Genomic DNA, 22334 nt, shown 5'->3' with positions numbered 1-22334 from the left:
CGTTGGCGAGGATTAAAGCAGTCTGTGATATTATTTAATCTGAGCGGCCAAGGGAAGGCAAGCCGATATCCAGCACGCCCTCTGATGACCGGGGGAGGGGGGGCGGCCGGGGGGGGGTGTGCAAATGGGCAACGTTCACGCCGCCTCCAACATGGCGGTCTGGCGAGAAGGAGCTCAATTTGGGTGATTGCGTGCAGGAGCGCCACTCACTCCTGGGTGATTTCCGCCCGAACCCCCCCACCACCGGCACGTATCCCCCCCCCTCCCAAAGACCCCGGCAATCACTCTGATGCCGGCGCTATCTCGGGAGCACATCTCGCCGTTCTTAAACCACCCCCCCTCCCTTCGCCATGCCCCCCCCCCCCCCCCCCCCTCCGATTCGCCTCCCCACCCCGCCTCACTCTTCTCGACGCATTCTAGCATGACAAACCACATGGGATTTGGCTCGTCCTTTAAAGTCTGCTGCCTCCGGGAAGCGCTCTTCCCCGGCACGCCGTTTTAGCATTCCCGGGAATACGTGACTGGGGAGGCAAGCGACGGCGTTAGATTCAGCCCATCACCTCCACGTCAACGCCAAAGAAAGGGAGGGGGGCGGCTTGGGTATAACCTGGCGCCGACAAGTATGACTTATCAGCAGATCTTAATGAATCCCGTTCTTTCACCCCTGAAGCCAATGTCAGGACGCCTGCAAATGTACCGGAAGTTATTTTATTAGAACACATAAAAGCATCACAACAACAATATACAAATTCTGGTCAAATTGTTTTTAAAACGGAAAAAACACATTTGCACATGCAACAACAGGGTTCAGGACAATGAGGAATTGAGGCTGGATTCACACCATGGGCTCCAAAAAGGAACCGATTAAGTGGACTAGGAAGGCTGGCAGCACTCCATAAAAAAACAAAATGTCGTTTTGGGTTGACGATTAATCGGTAGAAAATGTTTTTTTTAACAAAAACTGTGGGAAAATGTCAAATAACAAAGAAAATGTCATAAGTATCCATACTGAAATGTTGTATACTGTGTTTGATTCCATAACTGTGGATACTCCGTTAATTGTTGTATCTTCAGTACCGCGGGGGTGCTGGAATTTGTCCTATCTAACGACAGGTTGGTGGTGGGGAATATTTTTAACAGGTTGACAGAAAATTGCAGGCATGCTAAAATGTAGCAATATGATAATAATATAAGTCCGCCTTTGTAAGATTTGTACACAAAAAAAAAAAAGTTGGATTCGAAATTTTAAGTCAGGGATTTTTTGGGTTTTGTGGGGGTTAACGTTTTTTTTTTTATCAGATATCCATTTTAAGTCATTTGAAAACAAGATTTAAAGGAAATTGGACTTGGGTTCGAGTAAATAAGTCATGTTTTGGCTATAATCAGGGATCAAATGGACGTGCTAAAAAATTAAATTCAGTTAATCAAGTTGTCAAATTTAACTTGATTAGAGAAATTAGCAATTTTCAACAAAAAAAAAACAAGTTACAGATTAAAATAATTGAGGAATTTGGGTTACCTGTACTTAAATGTTAGCTTAGCAGGACTGATAGGAATATTTATTTATCACAATTTGTTACATGTAGCAATTTTTGAATTTAAACAATTCTAAAATAGCGCTAAAACACAATCCTGTTTGATTTTTTTTAAACATTTCCCCCAATTTGACTTATCGAAACCTCTACTTACTTCCACGTTCATTCTTTCGAAGTTGCTTCCCTGCAATTTGGGTAACTGCACACTACGTCTTGAATCTGGTCTTTAAAACCAAATTTTTGGAGTCCAGTCCCTTCAAGTTCATCAAAACACTAAAAAACAACAAGCAAAACAACAATAGCAAAATAAGCAGCAGTGTGAATCCAGCCTTGTTGGGTCATTTTTGGGAGGGGTAAGGGGGGGGGGGGGGGGGGGGATAAGCCCCTGCAGCTCCAGAACAACACCTGATATGTTCAATATGTATAAGTGTACTTTCATTGGTGTCAAACGGGGAAAAGGGTTTATTTGGCCAGCGCTCATTCGCTGGCCTCCGTCGGTCCGTCCATCCGTCCGTGATTTTTTTTTTTTTTTTTAAATCCTCCTCCGTCGTCAGGAAATCTCCAGTCCAATAAATGCTCCGTTGGTTTTAAAGTGCAACCCACCACGCAAGACAATGTGCCCTGTACTGTGGTGAATCATCACAAATAGGAAACCAAAAAAAAAAAAGAGGTGCGCAGGGTGGGGAGGGGGATTTGATGCCACTTTTTTTTTTGTCTCATCCAGACTCAAAAAAGTTGCCTTCAATGTCTTCCAGATGATTCCCGGGGAAGTGAAAGAAGAGAAATGCAAGGGGGGGAAAAAGGTTGAATCATTATTGCTCCAGAGTAAAGTGTGTTGCGTTTATGGTCAACTCCCCTTTTCCAGTTCCAAAAAAAAAAAAGATTGTCCTTTTTTTCTCTCCAGTCCTTTTCTTTACACGGGCTCGTCCGCAAACACTGAAAACACATTCGTAAGACACCGAAAAATATACATTATGATACTGGCAAAAGGTACAATAATTACACCGAAAAGAAACAACACCCAGTATGTTTTTCGTCAACTCGTCCGCTTGCTATTCCGTCCTCGAGATCCAAATGTGTGTGTGGTGTGCGTGCGTGATTTGGGGTCCGAGCAGAGGGCGGCTTGGGTCAAGGGGGGGGTCCGTCGTCCTTTTGCCGACGGGCGGGCGCCGTTTCTAGAAGAACCAGCGGAAGGCTTCGCCGTTGGTGACCGGCGTCCTCTGTGGGGAGACGGATAGTGTGTTATTGACAGGTTTAAGCATCTTGGAGGGATGTTTTATTTTATTCATATTTTATCAGGAGGGTATTTTTTGCTTGAATCCGTGGTTTATTTGTATGCAGATATTGAATTCGGGGAAATATCCAGAAAATCAGGCTCAATTTTTGCATTTAAGGAGTTGGAAAGATATATTTTGATGCATTATTGTTAGTCAATGACTTAAGATTGTCTACAAAATATGGGATAAATGGGGGGGGGGTGGAATGTAATTGACGTCAACTTTATGATATTTTGCGGACCCCATTTTATACTTGAAAATTTGTATTGGGCATTTTTTTTTTTTTTTTTAATGATTTTATATAAGGGAATTGTTTGAATGGTCCAGTTTAGAAGGGGGAGCAATAGTAATTAAAACATTAATTTAAAAAAATATACCGTATTTTCACGACTATAAGGCGCACTGCATTATAAGGCGCACCCTCAATGAATGACACATTACCATATATAAAATACACTGGATTATAAGGCGCCCTGTCTATTTTGGAGAAAATTTAAGATTTTTAAGTGCGCCTTATAGTCGTGAAAATACGGTATATATTTTAAAAAGCTTATCATATAATTGGGCTATAAAGGACAATATTTTAGATATAGTATTGACATAATTCGGCCCCCAGTTGACAACCAATTGCAATTTTAGTTTTGCTCACCTATATTTTACTATGGGCAATAAAAAACATTTTTTATAACAATTGAGTGAATTAAGTGAATGATACATATTGGAAGAAAAATCATTTAAACAGCAATAAAAGAGTAAATAATGTATCAACACAAAAATGCATCCAAAGTTAAATTGTAATAAATTTTGAGAAAAAAATGATTAAATACTATTTTTGTTCATTAAAAAAACATAATACGTATTAGCAAAAATATTATGAACACAATTTTGCAATCAGCAATCGAGATTCTCCTTATTATAAATTATTTTCCATTCATAAATACATTCCTAAATGAATATAACCTTAATGAAAGCTAAAGGAATGATATCAAAACGAATGAAATAGAACTACACTGGTTATAACTACAAATATTTCATTTTTTTTGGACATTGAGGGCGCTAGATGTCCAATCTCTTTCGACTTTTGTCCAGTCAAAAGAGATTGGGCGCCGTCAATAGTAAGGGTTAAAAAAAAAAAAACATAAAACCAGGTATTATTTGACTTCAAAAAGCCCCCAATCCTTCGTCACCTCCCACAACAAACCCCCCCAAAAATGTCTCCAAATGTGCCCACAACGTGCCTTTAAAAGGCTTCTCGGTAAACAGGAAGTCCTGACGACGAATGGGTGATGAATAAAAGCACTTAGTAAAAAATGTCAAAAACCCAGGGGGCCACTTTAGATGTCGGCGAGCACCAAAGCGAGCAAAGCGCTCATCAGAGATCCAGCCAAGGTGATTACATCCACGCCCCTCCGTCCCGCCCGCTCCCCCAAATAATCACCACGCCGCATGAAATATTCCATTCCAATTCCCAGGAAGCAACAATGAGGCATTTAATTAGTGCGCGCGGCAGCCGCGGCGAGGGGGAACAGTGCATCATTTCAATTTGAGCCGGCGCCAACAGAAAGCTAGCTCTCCTTTCCCAAACTCATTTAGAAGTCAGAGACATAAAATAGCCGAGCCTCCCACCAATCCCCATGACCAATTAGCGTTCTTTTTATTTTTTTTTCATGCCCCCCCCCTTCTCGCGCAGCTTTTTTTTTCTTTTCCCCCTACTGTTGAGTGGGAGGAAATGGTGCATAATCACAACTAAAATCACTTTAGCCTGAGTGGAGGGCAATTTTGCATTTTAATACCCGCCGGCTCCTTAAAGGCATACTGATGAAGGCGTGTTAGCCGGCGTAAAAACGACTCGCCTTTTCCGTTAGCGGGTGGGTTTGTCCGTCTGACTTTGTTTTGGTTGGAATTGCCAAAGAGAGAAGCGCTTAGGTTGATTTTGCTTTACGGCAAATCGCTCTCGGGCGCAAAAACGATCAGGATTTTGTTACCGAAGCTTTTTCGGGTAAACGTCCATCGTTGTTTGTCTCTTTGTCCAATTTGAGTCCATTGCAGTTGGATAACGCTACGAAGGATGTAAAATGATCAGGATTTTGTGACCCTGTCAGGTTTTGTTACCTTGTCAGATTTTCTTACCTTGTCAGATTTTGCTACCTTGTCAGATTTTGTGACCTTTGTCGGATTTTGTTACCTTATCAGATTTTGCTACCTTGTCAGATTTTGCTACGTTGTCAGATTTTGCTACGTTGTCAGATTTTGCTACCTTGTCAGATTTTGCAACCTTGTCAGATTTTGCTACCTTGTCAGATTTTGCTACCGTGTCAAATTTAGCGACCTTTGTCGGATTTTGTTACCTTAGATTTTGCTACCTTGTCAGATTTTGTTACCTTGTCAAATTTAGCGACCTTTGTCGGATTTTGTTACCTTAGATTTCGCTACCTTGTCAGATTTTGCTACCTTATCAGATTTTGCTACCTTGTCAGATTTTGCGACCTTGTCAGATTTTGTTACCTTCTCAGATTTTGCTACCTTGTCAGATTTTGCTACCTTGTCAGATTTTGCTATATTGTCAGATTTTGCTACCTTGTCAGATTTTACCACCTTTTCAGATTTTGATACCCAAGCTTTTTCTGATAGCCAAATCCGTTCCAGTTGGGACTACATAATGTAATCGTTACGAAGTACGTATTCACAGCAGGAAACTCCATTGCTTGCTTTTGCGCTACAGCAAATCACTCTGATAAAACAATCAAGATTTTGTGACCTTGTCAGATTTTGCTACCAAAGCTTTTTCGGATAAATGCGTCTATACGTTTTTGCCATTCCAGTTGGAACCGGCTCATCTGGCTAATGTTATCAAGTATGTATTCACACCACAAAACTCCATAACTTGCTTTTGCGCTATGGCAAATGACTTGTGGGTGTTAAAATCCCGACTTGCACTCCACCAAAGCTCCCGTTTGATCTGCAGCGCGACGCTCGTTAAGAACGCCGTCGCCACGGCGAGCAAGTTGAACCCAGAATGCTCGTGTTAATCCATATCCTCGCATCGATCGCTCGGCGGGCCGGGGCCGATAATGACCCTGATCCGGGTGATCGCCACGTCTAGCTTTTGTTAACTTTTCAGCGTATCGATCCGGCGAGGCCTGCACCGCCGCTGGGAATGGCGCGCCACGGCGGCGACCGGCCGGGACCGGCGTTCAATTAGCGCACTTCCACATGAGACGGTGTCCGGAGGGGGAAGTCTGTCTGTTCATTTTTTTTTCGTATATCAAGGCTGACTGGGAAAGGATGGAATATGTAAAAATAGTCTGGAAATCAATGAACAATAACCTTCAAGCTGCTGCCCTGTGGCAGGTGCTACGGGACCATAACAGCCAAGACAAACAGACTCAAGGACAATTTCTTCCCAAGATCCGTCACCATACTCAACTCGACTTCTGCACCTAATTCAGACCTATTGCTATCCACTTGGTCACTTTATACCAACTTATTTATGTGACCACTTATTCAATGTTGACTACTACTTATTCGTTATGTTGACTACTAATGGTCCGTAAGTGGACTACTACTTGTTCCGTAAGTGGACTACTACTTGTTCAGTAAGTGGACTGCTACTTGTTCAGTATGTGGACTACTACTTGTTCAGTATGTTGAGTACTACTTGTTCAGTATGTTGAGTACTACTTGTTCAGTATGTTGATTACTACTTGTTCAGTATGTTGAGTACTACTTGTTCAGTATGTTGACTACTACTTATTCAGTATGTTGAGTACTACTTAGTCAGTATATTGACTACTACTTATTTAGTATGTTGACTACTACTTATTTAGTAAGTTGACTACTACCTATTCACTAAGTTGACTACTACCTATTCACTAAGTTGACTACTACCTATTCACTAAGTTGACTACTACCCATTCAGTATGTTGACTACTACGTATTCAGTAAGTTGACTACTACTTTTTCAGTATGTTGACTACTACTTATTTATTATGTTGACTACTACTTATGTTGACTACTACTTATTTATTATGTTGACTACTACTTATTTATTATGTTGACTACTACTTATTTATTATGTTGACTGCTACTTATGTTGACTACTAATTTGTTATGTTGACTGCTACTTATGTTGACTACTACTTATTTGTTATGTTGACTACTACTTATGTTGACTACTACTTATGTTGGCTACTACTTATGTTGACTACTACTTATGTTGACTACTACTTATGTTGACTACTACTTATGTTGACTACTTATGTGGACTACTACTTATGTTGACTACTTATGTTGACTACTACTTATGTTGACTACTTATGTATTGATTATTTATCTGTTTGTTTGTTGTTGTTATTTGTGCACTTCCCTACTTATTATGTTGATTACTTATGTATTATTTATTAATTGATTAATTATTTGTCTGTTTGTTGTTGTTATTTGTGCACTTCATGGTGAAAGCTCAAAATGTCATTATACTTGTATAATAAAAGCATTCAATTCAATTTTTTTCTACTAGTGTGAATGGAAATGAGCTCACGGCTAGTTGACATTGGAGTCCGCACAGGTTCCGAATTGAAACTCAAAACGGCGAGTCAGAACGGGACAAAGCGGAAATAGCCCAAAGACGGAACGATGAAGAAGGACGGACGGCGGCGACACCCCAACGTTTCGCCTCCAATCAAGACGAGGCAGCCTCTCAACCCCCGGCCGACGGCGCAGAGCGGCGTGTGCAGCCAAGCATACATAACGAGGCGACCGCACGCGCAGCGGGAAGACAATTTCCCGCTCCGGCGGCCAAGTATCGACGGGCCCGGCGACGTCTCTTGACCTCAAATGAGGCGCGCGTCCACGCTAGACGGCGCATTCTAAATGGCGGCCGCCCGCCGTAAAGACCGGGAAAGAAAAGGGGGGAAAACGAGACGCGGCGGAAGAATTTGCCGCTGATTGCGGCTTAAGCCCCGCCGACGGCCGTGACGCCCCGTGATCCTCACTCGACGTGGCAGGTGGGGGCGCCGTGGCATCTGATTGAAGCTCGATGGAAAGAGGAAGGAAGGAAGGAACGACGGGGAAGTTCGAGTCCCACCGCGTTTCCACCAAGCGTGACTGGCGCCGAGACGGAACGGATCGTTTACGCCAGGGGTGTCAAACTCGGTTTGGTTGGTGGGCCACGTTCATGCCAACTAGATCGGAGCACTTTATTTTTGGCCTAAAAAGTTCAATTAATGGCCGCCATTGACGGCGCTAGACGTCCAATCATCTTTGACTGGGAGGGGTGAACGCATGTTGGTTCATTTTGGTTGGGAAATCGGGCCACTTGCTATAAAGTTTGGGTCATTTCCTTTAGATTGAGGGGCACTTCCTTTTGATTTGGGGTCACTTCCTTTTGATTTGGGGTCACTTCCTTTAGATTGTGGGTCACTTCCTTTCAAATTTGGGTCACTTCCTATTGACTGAGTGGAATTTCAGGTCACTGGCTGTTAATTTGCAGGCACTTGAGATCACTTCCTATAGAAACAGCCATTTTTGGGTGATTTCCTTTTGACATTGGGTCACTTCCTTTTGTTTTCGGCTCACTTCCTTTTGATTTTAGGTCACTTCCTTTTGAATTTAGGTCACTTCCTTTTGACTGTGGGGAATTTCAGGTCGCCGGCTGTTGATTTGGTGACACTTGAGATCACTTCCTATAGATACTGACCCATTTCTGGGTGATTTCCTTTTGATTTTGGGTCACTTCCTTTTGAATTTGGGTAACTTCCTTTTGATTTTGGGTCACTTCCTTTTGTTTTTAGGTCATTTCCTTTTGAATTTAGGTCACTTCCTTTTGACTGTGGGGAATTTCAGGTCGCCGGCTATTGATTTGGAAGCATTGAGACCACTTCCTATAGATACTGAGCCATTTCTGGGTAATTTCCTTTTGATTTTGGGTCACTTCCTTTTGAACTTGGGTAACTTCCTTTTGAATTTAGGTCACTTCCTTTAGAATTTGGGTCACTTCCTTTTGACTGTGTGGAATTTCAGGTCGCCAGTTGTTGATTTGGAGGCACTTGAGATCACTTCCTATATACAGCCATTTCTGGGTGCTTTCCTTTTGATATTGGGTCACTTCCTTTTGTTTTTGGGTCACTTCCTTTTAAATTTGGGTCACTTCCTTTTGATTTTGGGTCACTTCCTTATGACTGTAGAATTTCAGGTCGCTGGCTGTTGATTTGGAGGCACTTGTGATCACTTCCTATAGATACTGAGCCACTTCTGGGTGACTTCCTTCTGATTTCGGGGCTTTTCTGGGTCACTTCCTGCCCTTATGGAACATTTAATTTGCTACTTCCTGTTGATTTTAGGGCATTCGCAAAAATCTTCGTCTCATTTTAGGAGCGTAAAATTGTAAAACGTGGAGGGAATGTTTATCGTGAGTCAAAAAGGAGGCAACGCGGGGGGGAAACGGGTTAAGCGCAAGAAAACCCCCGCCCCCCAAAAATAACAACGAGGTCCACAAACCCCGCAGCCTTGGATTCACGGGGAGCCGCGGCCAGAGATAAACCACTCAAGACGATGAGGGCGATAATGGCAGACGCCGGCGCGCCTCAGAATTCAATCAGCGCCGGCACGTCAGCACGGATGAATGTAAAAGTGAAATATGCTCGCCGGCGCGCGCTAAAAGACGCCGCCGCGAAGGGGCTTCTGGGACGAACAACAACAAGCGGGCGGGCGGGCGGTTGAAAAATGAAAATGTTGTGTCTTTTCTTCCACCGGCGAAACCTGAGCAGCCCGACTTGAAGCGCAGGCGGCGAATAAATTACCCTTTTGAACTTGGGGTGATTGCAAATGTGGCCCGCTTTCTCCCCAACGCGTGTCTGGCGCAAAGCCCCGTGCTCTCGGATACCCGCTGATCCAACCGTGGCGATGCAATCATGGGGAAACTTTTAATTCTCGCCTCCTATCGCCAACCTGTCCCACTTGTCAATGTAGGAGCAAGTAAATATAAAATAAGGCACAAAATGGGAATGTCAATCGACACCTCTTGCATATTGACCGCCTCCGCGTATAAGCCGCACCCTTAAAATTGCCTTAAAATTGTTGAATTTTACGATTTCTCTCGTATAAGCCCCCCCCTGATTCACAATTTTCACCTCCATATTCATGGTTTTAATCGGGAGTACAAATGTGTTACTTTGAAGGAAAAATATTCGCATGTGGACGAATTAAAAAAGGAAGTCAGGTGAGCAGTACAACCAGGAAATGTATGCGTAGCGATCTAGTTTGTCATCCCTAGCTTAGATGGCGGCGCCCCAAGCGGGCAATGGCAGGCAAAAGTGAGTTTTTTTTCACGTTTTATGCAAGATAAAAAAAATTTCCCCTTAAATTTCATTAAAAGACATCAAAATAAATTTTGTTCAGCGTTTTATGTGTTTATCTTTTCTCTATTTTGAAATAAATGACCGTATCGGCCGCATTATCTGGCGTTATGGCGTTTCGTCTTTGTCATCTAGCAGTTTAATGTCGTCTTTTTATGCGCATATAAGCCGTACCCTCGATTCAGTCATCATTTTTTGCGACAAATACGGCGTATATGCGAGAAAATATGGTAATTCACAATTGATAAATCGTATAGGAACATTTGGTTGAGCTACTTTAGCCTTTTAGTAAGGATCTTCTTTACCTCATTGGCTGCCATTGACGACGCTAGAAGTTCATTGTATTTTGGGCTGGGATGTTGGTTTTGTTGATTCGGGGTGTTTTGGACATTTTGGGGGATTTCTGGGGATTTTGAATCATTTCCTGTGGATTTCAAGGTATTTTTGTGTGGCTTTTAGATTTTTTGGGCTTTTACGGTTATATTTTTACCATTGGAAATAAATGGCAATATTTTGGTCAGATTTAGGCGTTGTACGTTTTGGACAAAAACATTGAATGGGATAAAAAAATGGATGAGCTTACCTTTTGAAAAAAGCAAAATGCAAAACGATAACAATATTATCCATAGAAAAATTTACCGTATTTTGAAGGCTAAGTCCCACCTATTTCATAATTTAGTTAGGCCTACAATTTATGTTTTCTTTGTTTCCTATCTGATCTATTTTGTATTTTTCAGGATATAATTATCTGAAAAACTGCTATGTTAACAGAGGCCTATTTAGTCCGATGTCCATTTTACTATTGTTACTTTAACGCACAGGTGTCAAAGTGGCGGCCCGGGGGCCAAATCTGGCCCGCCGCATCCTTTTGTGCGGCCCGTGAAAGTAAATCATGAGTGCCGACTTTCTGTTTTAGGATCAAATTCAAATGATGAGGATAGATGTATATAATACTTCCTGATTTTCCCCTTTTTAAATCAAAAAATGAATTTTTTTTAAATCCATTTTTTTTCTTTTGTGTTTTTAGTTCAAAAAGCATCTTTAAATTCAAAAAATAAATATATAAAACTATTACACAAAATACACATTGTTTTATATCTATAAAAAACGGAATACCTAGGGCTTTTGATCCAGTTCTTTTAATCCGATATAAAAAAAATCTAAATATTATATCTAAAAAGGCCCAAGTGAAATCGACTTGACGTCAATGCGGCCCGCGAACCAACTCGAGTTTGACACCCTTGCTTTAACGTATGTTTATTCTTGCTTTCTGATCAAATCAATTGCTCTCCGCAAAAAACAGTTGCGCCTTATAGTCCGTAAAATACGCTGCAAAAACTTTCTGGCCTGCATCAAAATGGCCTTGGCTGACTTGAAGCATCCATAAATTCTCAAAAGCGGAGTCAGCGCAAGAACATTACGCGTTGGGCCAAATCAGCGCGGCTGTTAAAGCCGTGGTCGGAAAGCAAGCGGAATCAGAAGAGCGGCAGCCATTTCCATCACGCTCAAGTAGGAAGGCGGCGCGCGTCGGCTAAGAACGCAGCGGCGAGTGGGAGTTTCGCCGGCGCGCCGGGCCTTAACTGATGGCTTATATATTGCCTGTCACTTTATTCGGCGGGAATATTGGGGCGTCGCCAAGCTCAAACCTGGAAGGGAGGGCAATCCATCACCTGTGCCGCAGGCGTGCGTGGGGAAGAGGGGGCGCCGCGGCGCGGAATCTCATCTCCGAGCGTGTAGCCAATATTCCCGCTACCCCCAATGCCATTTATAACGAGAAGCGCTTGCCAAGGCCGCCATCACGGACGGGACGGGATGGGACGCTCATATGGACGAGCGACATTGAGAGGGAGGGTTGGCGTTTTGGATAACGGAAAGTACAGTTATAGATGTCAAATTTTTGGCGGCAGGAGACGTCCAATTACTTTGAAATGGGAAGGTGGCGGGGATTGAATGAATTAAAAACAATATATTAATTTTCCCTTTTAGATTTTTTTCTAAGTATATTTACTGTTTTGTTTAAGTTTAGTTTGTCCATTGAAAATATTAACAAAAATATACAGATTTTAAAAATGAATTTTAAAGTAATTAATTAGTTTAACATTATTTCCAATTCAGTTTGGTTAATAATAAAAAATAAAGAGGGAAAAAAGACAGTAAAGAAAGAAAAAAGTTAGGAAAAAGAAAAGAATTTAAAAGGAGGAAGTAAAAAAAGACAAAAGTAAGAAAAAAGTCAAAAAGAAGGAAATAATTTACAGTCATACCTCTACTTACGAATGACTGTAGGTACGAAAGCTTCAGGTTACGAATGTTTTATATGCAAATGAGATACGGAAAAGATCCAAGTTACGAAATCCCCCCCAAGAGTTTCCTCATCCGTTATTTTATTTTGAAAATATTGTCGCAGATGCATTGATTCTTACTTTAGAACATCAGTACCCTCGACTGGGCTCTCATTCTATCTCATATTATGACAATAAAAGCATTCAATTCAATTGGATGTCTCACAACAACCACTATCCAAGTTTCAAGATTCTCTCTTCCACCTCAGCTAAATGCTTCCCTTATTAATTATTGCAATTCCCCTTATTAAGCGATTAAAAACCGTACAAATGCAACGCGGCACATATTTTCACACACACACATAGGGCACACGTAAAAGTCTAAAATGTACTACAAAGTGGACGGCTACCGACCCTGGTAAAATGGGCTGTTGCTGTCATCTGACGGACAAACACGGGTATTACGTCTCCCATTATAAGGGGTGCGGAGGGAACTATTTCAGCGGGGCAGGGCACATTTTCATATGCTTTATTTATTTTAAGACATTAATAAATTATTCCCTTATCATTTTAGCTAATTTTTGTGTGTTTCCTGACGTTTCATACAAGATTGGGACACTTTGACCAAATTTAAAGGGTTTGGTTGGTAGTTGTGTGAATTTACATATAAAGTACACCTCTACTTACGAAATGTTCAAGTTACGAAAAAAGTTTGGGAGCCAATTAATTTCGTAAGTAGAGGTAAAACTGTATATATATTTAATATTAAATATAAAAAAATAATAGTTTTTAAATAATCAACTCTGAATCCAATAAATTTCACAATCATACTGTTGACAGGCCCTCCCGGTTAAAATGTTTTGGACGCCTATCACCGTCAACGGCGGTTAATGAGGTGCACGCAAACCCCCCTCCCCAAAACCGCAAACCATTTTGCTGTGGGGTCCAGCAAATCACGCTAAGTGTATTGCGGGTGTTTGTGAGTAATGAGGAATTTGGGAGTTTTTTGCTGACTCGGTGCATGTGGGCGAGTGGGGAGAGAGAGAGAGAGAGGGGCGAGATGTATGATGGCGTGCTTAAGAGCCGTGAGACGGGGGTGGGGACGGGGGGTGGTCACGGGGGGAGATTAGGCTTGGGGAAAGGGGGGTTAGCGTAGAAAAACCAAATCCATCTCCATCTCTGAAACATCCTAAAGCAGATTAGTACATTCAGTGGGAGGCGAGCAGAGAGAGAGAGAAAGAGAGAGAGAGAGATGAATGGAGGAGAAAGCAATTAGCCTAGATGCAATTCCGCCAGCGTCCTCCGACTTCATTTTTTGACCTTGGCCAAAATATCGCCCGGGCGCAGATGGAGCATATGGCGACGAGCCGCCCGAAGGCCGAGCTCGACGTGACGCCGCTGGCGGCCAATGTAATTACGCCGACGTCAGCGGCGGCGGACACGGATTTGGGGAGAAGAGCGGGCGGGCGGGAAAATGACAACGTTGCCAATCTGCATGGTTACTATCGCGCTAACCTTTCATTGGTTGATATTCGCTTTTCAACGATTCCAGTGTGCACCGAACTTACTCTTTTCTATTTTGATGTCAGCAATGAGTACGTACCTTTAACATTGTCATTTTATCTTGACAAGATTTTAATCTTTTAGGATCTTGCAATAAATTTTTTTTGTAAGTATCAAGCCGCTATGAATATCTTTAAAGTGCTTGAGCGCTTGTTTGTTTAAAAATACATAGAGTAATTATTTAAAAAAAGCTTCCAACTAAATTTATGCTTAATTTTGCATTCAATTGGACTGGCATTGTAATGGTTTGTTTTGAAAGTTTTTTTTACTTAGCTTTTGTTGTTTTCTGGTGGAAACAGTGAATAGGACATAATTCTAGTCTACCATGGTCGCATTTTGAGCACACTTTGGGTATGAAATATAATGCAACAACAACAAAAAATCATATAAAACTATGATGGTCGCAATGTTATGGATGTTTACTAAGCTACCAACAAGCAATAGTCTTTGAGTCAATGCTTATGTTGACATGATTATGCATTATTGTTAAAAAGCAATCAGAGTTTGCGAAGTGTCAATTATTATAGTAGAGGTTATACTATCGTTCTTGTGTAAATAACATTCTAATTAGCGATGAGCATGCGGCTAGCGCTAGTCGCGCGAGGCTAATCGCATTTACGTATTATTCAACAATTCACAGGTTGATTGTGAACGCTTATAATTCATTTTATCAGCAGCGTTATTAATGAAATAAAATAAATGTTATTACAAGCATTTTTTTTACATTTACTTAAACTACTCGGCGAGGGGCTGTTTGTTATCCGATGATTGGAATCGATTAATCGACTGATGAATCGATGATTTAAATAATCTGTTGCTGCAGCCCTAATATAGTATATTATATTATATGACATTTTGAAACTTAGCGTATCCTCCGCTACGGACAGATCCGATTCGCTGATATCGGCGCAGATGTTCTCCATCAGCAGCTAAAGACGAAACACCTGCCGGATACATGACATCAGCGGCTGCCATCTGCTTGTCATGCGTCTCGGTAGGAGTTTACCATTAAAATCTGGGGGATATTTGCTAATGCGCCCACCCGTAAGGCCAAAGGCGGCAAACGTCATTCGGCGGAGACGCCGTCACGCTTCAATTTGTCACGGTGGGAAAATCCCTTCCCGGGCGTCAAGATCACCTTCCGCCCAGCAGCGTCTATCAATTAGCTTGAAGGAAGTCCAAGCCATTTAGATATAGCCGATTTTGCGATTGGTCTGGGATAAGTCGCAATCGTAATTAAAAATACAGTGGCGCCGCTAGCTCGGGTACAGAAAGCTTCAATTGGAACATTTTGTTCCAAGAAAAAATCAAATTCCAAACGGCGAAATCTCCCAAAAATCAAACATCCTGTATTTTATTTTGAAATTGGCACATACAAATTGCTATTCCAACACCTGGCTGGCCTCCCATTGGCTAAGGGGAACCTGCCTATGCAAAATCTCTCAAAAATCAAACATCCTGTATTTTATTTTGAAATGGGCACGAACGAATTGCTATCCGGACACCTCTTTGGCCTCCCATTGGCTAAGGGGAACCTGCCTAAGCGAAATCTCTCAAAAATCAAACATCCTGTATTTTATTTTGAAATTGGCACGAATGAATTGCTATTCCGACACCTGCCTAGCCTCCCATTGGCTAAGAGGAACCTGCCTAAGCGAAATCGCTCAAAGATCAAACATCCTGCATTTTATTTTGAAATTGGCACAAACTAATTGCTATTCCGACACTTGGCTGGCCTCCCATTGGCTAAGGGGAACCTGCCTAAGCGAAATCTCTCAAAAATCAAACATCCAGTATTTAATTTTGAAATTGGCACTAACAAATTTCTATTTCGACAACTCGCTGGCCTCCCATTGGCTAAGGGGAACCTGCCTGAGGCTATTTTAGTGCCTTCGTTTCCGGAGCTTTTTGTTAGTGTACGTAAAGTAACTCGATCTCTGTCAGACCCCCCCAGTCAAACTGGATCGGACGCCCCGCGCAGTCAACGGCAGCCAATCCGTTAAGCTAACGCCTCAAACGGGGTTAACGGCTTTACTAATCGTGACGTGCCGGATTAAGTGGTCTAAATCTCAACAGGAAGCCTCGGCTAACTGCAGTCGCCCGGTCAGAACATCAATTCAGATCGTGAAAAGGTGCGAAGACGCCTCGGACGTGCGTTGGATGTTTTGATACCTGGGGGACGGGCGGCGGAAATCCCCAATTTCCCAGCCGAGCGGCGGGCCTTTGAACCGCCAGCCAGCGCCGCTCGCGTGGGCGTAACCGAGCTCGCGGCGAGGCAACGCGCCGCAACTTCTGTGAAATGCCAAATTGAAATGCAAAGCAGGAGCGGGGCCGCCTTGTTGGGAGCAGATTTCTCAGCATCTGTGTGGGAGCCGCCAATTCGCAGGGTCTTTACGCGCCACGCCGGCCGCATATTTACTGTAAATCAACATAATATTTAGGTTAGGCTTAGCCACGACAAACAGCCCAAGTGGAGGCTTTATCGGCACCCGATTGGGACATGCTGCAAATCAACTTTTCGCTCATTAAAATTCACAAGTTGGAACGTTTCGTGCGGAGAGGCGGGGGAGGAAATCCAAAATGGAGGACAAAACGAGGAAAAGGGAGAAAAAGGATGTGCGGATGGCGTTTGTTGCTATGCAAATATTGAACGGATGCTTCTGATTGGGCAGAATTACATCGCGTATGCCTTTTTTTTTTTAGGGACAAAATGTTCAAATTTGAGGTTTTTAAGGAATTGAAACGCAAGCAATTGTAAACAATGACCGCAGTTGAAAAAAGAGATTTAAAGAGCATTTTATAAAATGTATCTAAATTGAATAGGTTTGATAAAAAAGAGGAATTTTGCGCTGGAATGCCGAATGTGAAGGACGGTAATCCCTCGTTTATCGCGGTTAATGTAGACCAGACATGGCCGCGATAAACGAAAAACCGTGAAGTAGGATCACCCCACTTTAAAAAAATAAAATAAATATATAAATATATTTTTTAACTTCAGTGTTGAGTTCTAGTAGCAAGGTGAGGACATTTTAAGAGCTAATTAAGAGCAATGTGGTTAGGGGAGTGGCTTCCGCCCGCGGGTTTTAGCGTGGATTTTTTTAAACATTTTTATGAATTTACAAAAAAAAAATAATTAACCCCCCAAAAATTCCCCTAGAAAAAAAACGCGATGTATTGAAGTTAGTTGAATCCGCGATAATCGAGGGATTACTGTATATATATCGTCAACTATTTTATTTTAATGATTAAAAGTGTTATAAAATATGAAAAATTCAACAAACATCTTGTTTTTTTTGTTTCTTGCTAATTTCAAAGGTCAATTTTGAAAACGATCATTGAAAAAAGCTTTCTAGCATTTAGAGTTAGAGAATGTAATGTCCAAGTATTGAATGAAGCCCTTAAAGACGCAGGTACGATTAGGACGGCAGCTGAAACAAAAGCAAACATTTCCTGAGCAGAGCGAGAGGGGGAAAAAAAGAGGATTCAACTAATCAATTAAGATCGATTAGAAGCTGTGAAGGATCGTGCTTCAGTGCCGTGGGCGTTCAGTCTCTTTGAAATGTGTGGGGGGCGGGGCTTTAGAATGGATTGGACAGCTAGCGCCGTCAATGAAATTGAATAAATGAATCAGTTCAGGATCAAACTATCATGTAGCTGTACCAATGATACTATATTATATAAAATTAGCTTAACATCTATCTGTAGAAATTAGCTTCACATTCCTATACTGTACCGATGTAGTAATTGCAAACGTCTGCCACAATTTGATTTGAGGTTCTAATTCCGGTTCGCTGAAAACAATACAAAATAAAAGCATTTTTAGTGATATTGCCATTTTTCAAACATTAAAGCTAACTGAACGAAAACACAGTTTTGAATAAAACGACATATGTAAACCAACATTTTACTTCAGGGGCTTCGGATAATTGCTTAACCAATAGCTGTCAACCTCGGCCAATTGCTCCACTTATTAATGATTGCAATTCCCCTTATTAAGCAATAAAAAAACGTACAAATTTACTCACTTAAAAGTGTAATATTTTCCTCAAAGTGGACGGGGTCCCTAATCAGTCGGTGCGCCTTTTGTATGTACTAAATTCAAGATTCTGTAGGTGTCGCTGTATGACGCTGACAGCTTGACTGTCTGGGTACATTGCTTACTGACGCGCTATATTTATATAGAGATTCGCGTGCGCATATCATGCTTAAAGCATGACAATATTAGCAATCGACGATGACGTTTTCATCTTCTACCATCCGGAATAGGCCAAAATGCGCCAAACCAGATTGGTTTTACAAAAAAATGTACTTGAAAAAAAATACCGTAAAAAATGTGTTATAAAGCGTACACAATTTGGGTAAAATGTGTCTAAAATGCCTTTTTCTGTGTCTGTATTCTCACCCTCTTGCTACTGTCACAGGGAAATTTCCCGAATACGGGATGAATAAAGTTATCCAAGCTAAAACAAGATCAGTTTTACAAAAAAACGTACTTTAAAAATCCCGTACAAAAGTGGTTATACGGCGTACACTATTTGAAATGATAAAAAAAACTATAAAATATGGGGAAAATGTATAAATTGACAGGTAAAATTATCTGAAAAACTGCTATGTTAACAGAAGCCTATTTAGTCTGATGTCCATTTTACTATTGTTACTTTAACGCACAGGTGTCAAAGTGGCGGCCCGGGGGGGGGGGCAAATCTGGCCCGCCACATCATTTTGTACGGCCCGAGTGCCAACTTTCTGTTTTAGGATGAAATTAAAATGAAGAGTATAGATGTACATTATATTTCCTGATTTTCCCCTTTTTAAATCAATAATTGCAATTTTTATCCATTTTTTTCTTCTGGTGTTTTTAGGTCAAAAATCATTTTGTAAAATCTAAAAATATATTTAAAAAAGCTAAAATAAACATTGTTTTAGATCTATAAAACACTGAATATTCAGGGCTTTTAATCCAGTTCTTTTAATCCATTTATAAAAAAAAATATCTAAATATTATATCTAAAACGGTCCGGCCCACATGAAATCGAGTTGACGTTAAAGCGGCCCGCGAACCAACCCGATTCTGACACCCTTGGCTTAACCGATCACTTCAGACCCCTAGAAAAGGGAGCGTGGACCGTTTGCAAAAATCACCCATGAGTTCGAATCCCTCAATACATGTGAATATCAACCACCAGCGATATTCGGATATTCGCAATCTCCACGGCTTTCGAGACGGCAGCAGTTACCACAGGTGCGAGATAAGAACCCTTTTCCCCATGCTAATTCCACCTCATTAAATCGAGGGTTTGGGGGCATTCCCAGCTGGACTGAAATCTGACACCGCTTAAGCAAACGAGCGACAAAAATCGTCAACGTCTGCGTCGTTTGTCGACGGTGGGAGACGGAAATAAGGGAAAGGGAAATAAGGGGAAATCTCCACCTGATGATCAACCCGCGGTAAATCCGTTGCATGGCCCGGGGGCCAAAGCCCCACTTCACACTTTGTCGACGTTCTCTAACCTCGGGCTTTCTGTCGGGGAGTGTGGGAGACGGGGGGAGGGTAAAATAAAATAAATAAATAAATAAAAAAAACCTTGAAATATCTTTCTGGGCATGGTGTCAGATGCTCGCCATGAAATATTCATAATGTGCGAGCAGAGCCACAATAGAGGAGGTGGCGGCGTGCGAGGATTTGACTTGCAGAAATGGAGACGTGGGGGGAACAAAAAAAAAAAGCCAACGTTGGCCGATAGATATCGCCGTCTCCGGCTGTCACTCACATATTTCACTCTCGGTGATGAACGACACCCCTCGCGGTCGCCGTCCTTTGAACCGACAAATGGCGGCGGCGGCAGAAAAGACGCGACGAGGCCTATTTTCGAATAATGGAATGTGAAATTGTCATTAAATTTTCAGCAGGTTATTTTCTGGAATTGTTTCGCGAGGATATTTGGAGAGGCGTTTTAAAATCGCAAGCTAATGGAAATCCGGTTCGGATTGGTAACGCAATTGCGTATTGGCGCCTTCAAATTGAGTAAAATTTAATGTCATTAAATGTGATTAAAAGGCTAAAATTTGACTTTTTAATACTTCTTTTGACCAGGGAAGACTGTAGAGAAAGAAAAACTGAGTTGTTATCCCGCAAAATGCTCAGCATTGTAACAATTTGCCATTCAGCGTTTGGTTAGCGCTTCTAGCGGTAGCGGCTAACGCGCAAATAAACCAAATATTTCTCATATTCCCCCTGAAAATATTCTAAGTGCAAAGTTGAAGGGTAATTTCATCAATTTACGTTTTAGCGAACGTACCGATCTTGCCCAAAGTCTACCGTCAGTTAGCCACATTAGCGTGTTAGCATTTGGTCGAAGACATTTGTGGTCGTAAAGGCATTTAAATGTATTATTATCTTTGAAATAGGTTCGGGAGAAAAACATTTTAGCTTTTCAATGATTGTTTTTAAAGAACTACTACGAAATACTAACGAAAAACAGGATTTTTTCACAATAAAACAGGATGGATTGAAAAGTTAGAGGTATGTACTTTTTATGAAAAGCACTAGATTGTTTAAAAGTTTTTAAAAAAAGGGTTTAAATTTATATAAAACAACGGTGGAACCCAAAAGCTGAAGTTTCTGAGGTTAGAATTTATTCATAAAACTTTTGATTTATTATTTATTGATATATATTTTTTTATTTAGGGGGCGGTGCTATATATGTGACAAACTGAGATGGCATTGCTATTTACAGAAGCCCCGTAATACTTTCATAGGAAATAATGGAATTATAAATCCAAATAAAATATTTATTATGGCGTTTGAGCGGTCTCCATTTTGTCCAGCTACTCATCTCTCCACCAATTAGCATTGACGGTGCTAGATGTCCAATCCCCTTGAAGCGGGACTTCGGCGACCGATCGATCGTGTTTCAATGCCATTGACATACATCGCCATTTTAACGAGAAAGTCCGGCAGCGCCATTTTTTCCCCCTCCAAATTCACTCCGGCAATCTAATTTTGGTCGGATTTCCCCGAGCGTAAGACGAAAACATTGCGCGAACGTGCCCGCTTTCAAATCAAGCCAATGGGGCCGCGAGGAGTATTAAAACACTTTGTTCCCGGAGCCGTTGCGGCGCGTTCACCCGAGGCTTTTTTTCTCCGGCGCCCCTCGGTAATGACGAGATACCTTTTAACTTCTCCGCTGGAGTCGGCATCAATAATTTAGCGCCGTCTGTTTAAAATTTCAAAGCGGCACACATTAACGTCCCCGCCGCACCTGCTCTTTTCACGCTCGTCCGTCCGTCCTCCCGCCGAGCGCCGAACTCCATCCCCCCCCCCAGATCCCCCGGCCCCCCACATCCACGTCCCCCCCCCCCCTCTCTCCTCATAAAGACAATGACAATGAGTTCTATGTCACCACTGAAGCAGGGATGTTAAATCACACAAGGGCAGAGGGAGGCCACGTAATGCGAGGGCGTCATCCGGACGCCTCCGATTACGCTTTGTCCTTAATTGGCGGCGGTAGCGAAAAAAGGCAGGTGGGGGGGGGCTCGAAACGGTACCTCGTGTAGGGGCTGCCCGGGGACGATGGAAGCTGACGGGATATTCGTCAGGAAGGGGGGCTAATTAAGAGCAATGCGCCGTGGTTTTAACTGGCACGATTCATCGACTGTTCCAAAATTAAGGTATTCAGGGTTTTTTTTGGCCCCCGTTAGTCAGTGCGAATGGCGGAGCTTGTTCGCTAATACGAGAGGGGTATACTATACTGCTTCTCGTTGGCAAGTGGTCGTGCGTTATCCTATTGTGAGGATATTTGTGTGCATCATTTTAGGAATATTTTGATGGAATACAAAAGCAAACATCATGATAGGTTGCATCTGAAAGTCAGGGTGGAGGCGGGGCAAATAGAGCTAGGTAGCAAAATTTAAAACAAAAGTTGTGCAAGGTTAGATTAAATTTATTTGTGTCTGCATTGTAATCCAAGTTCATTTAAATTTGTTGGTGTTATGTTACGAGCGCGTTGCCGTGCCAAAAGTTTAGTACTATTAAACACATTGTAGTACTATTAAACCACTAGATATTTGTTATTTTGTTAATAGATGGCGAATTAGAACAAATAAAAATGTTTTTTCCAATCCAAGATCCTGTTTTGGGTGTTTTTTCAGAGGGTTGGAACGAATTAATTTGTTTTTAGTTCATTTCTATGGGAAACGTTCATTTGAGTTATGAGTAAATCGACATACAAGCTCAGTTCCGGAACGCATTAAGCTCGTATCTCAAGGTACCACTGTATTTTGATTGGCGGGTCAACGTTGATTGAGCTAATAATTGTCCGAATGCCT

The 22334-nt window shown here is 41.8% G+C and overlaps 1 protein-coding gene across 1 annotated transcript in view; it reads right to left on the bottom strand.

The window, feature by feature from the left end:
- Positions 1-1898: 1898 nt before the first annotated feature.
- The window catches only part of cxxc4 (CXXC finger 4), a 32322-nt gene continuing 11886 nt past the window's right edge, over positions 1899-22334 (bottom strand). The window contains exon 3 of the mRNA XM_077604407.1: positions 1899-2755. Within this exon, the coding sequence (XP_077460533.1) occupies positions 2711-2755 (45 nt within the window). The 3' untranslated portion in view covers positions 1899-2710. The remainder of the gene's footprint in view (positions 2756-22334) is intronic.

Source organism: Stigmatopora argus, chromosome 7, assembly GCF_051989625.1.
Source record: "Stigmatopora argus isolate UIUO_Sarg chromosome 7, RoL_Sarg_1.0, whole genome shotgun sequence".
Taxonomy (NCBI): domain Eukaryota; kingdom Metazoa; phylum Chordata; class Actinopteri; order Syngnathiformes; family Syngnathidae; genus Stigmatopora; species Stigmatopora argus.
The sequence above is the reverse complement of the archived record's forward strand: the minus strand, read 5'-3'. Positions and strand labels throughout refer to the sequence as shown.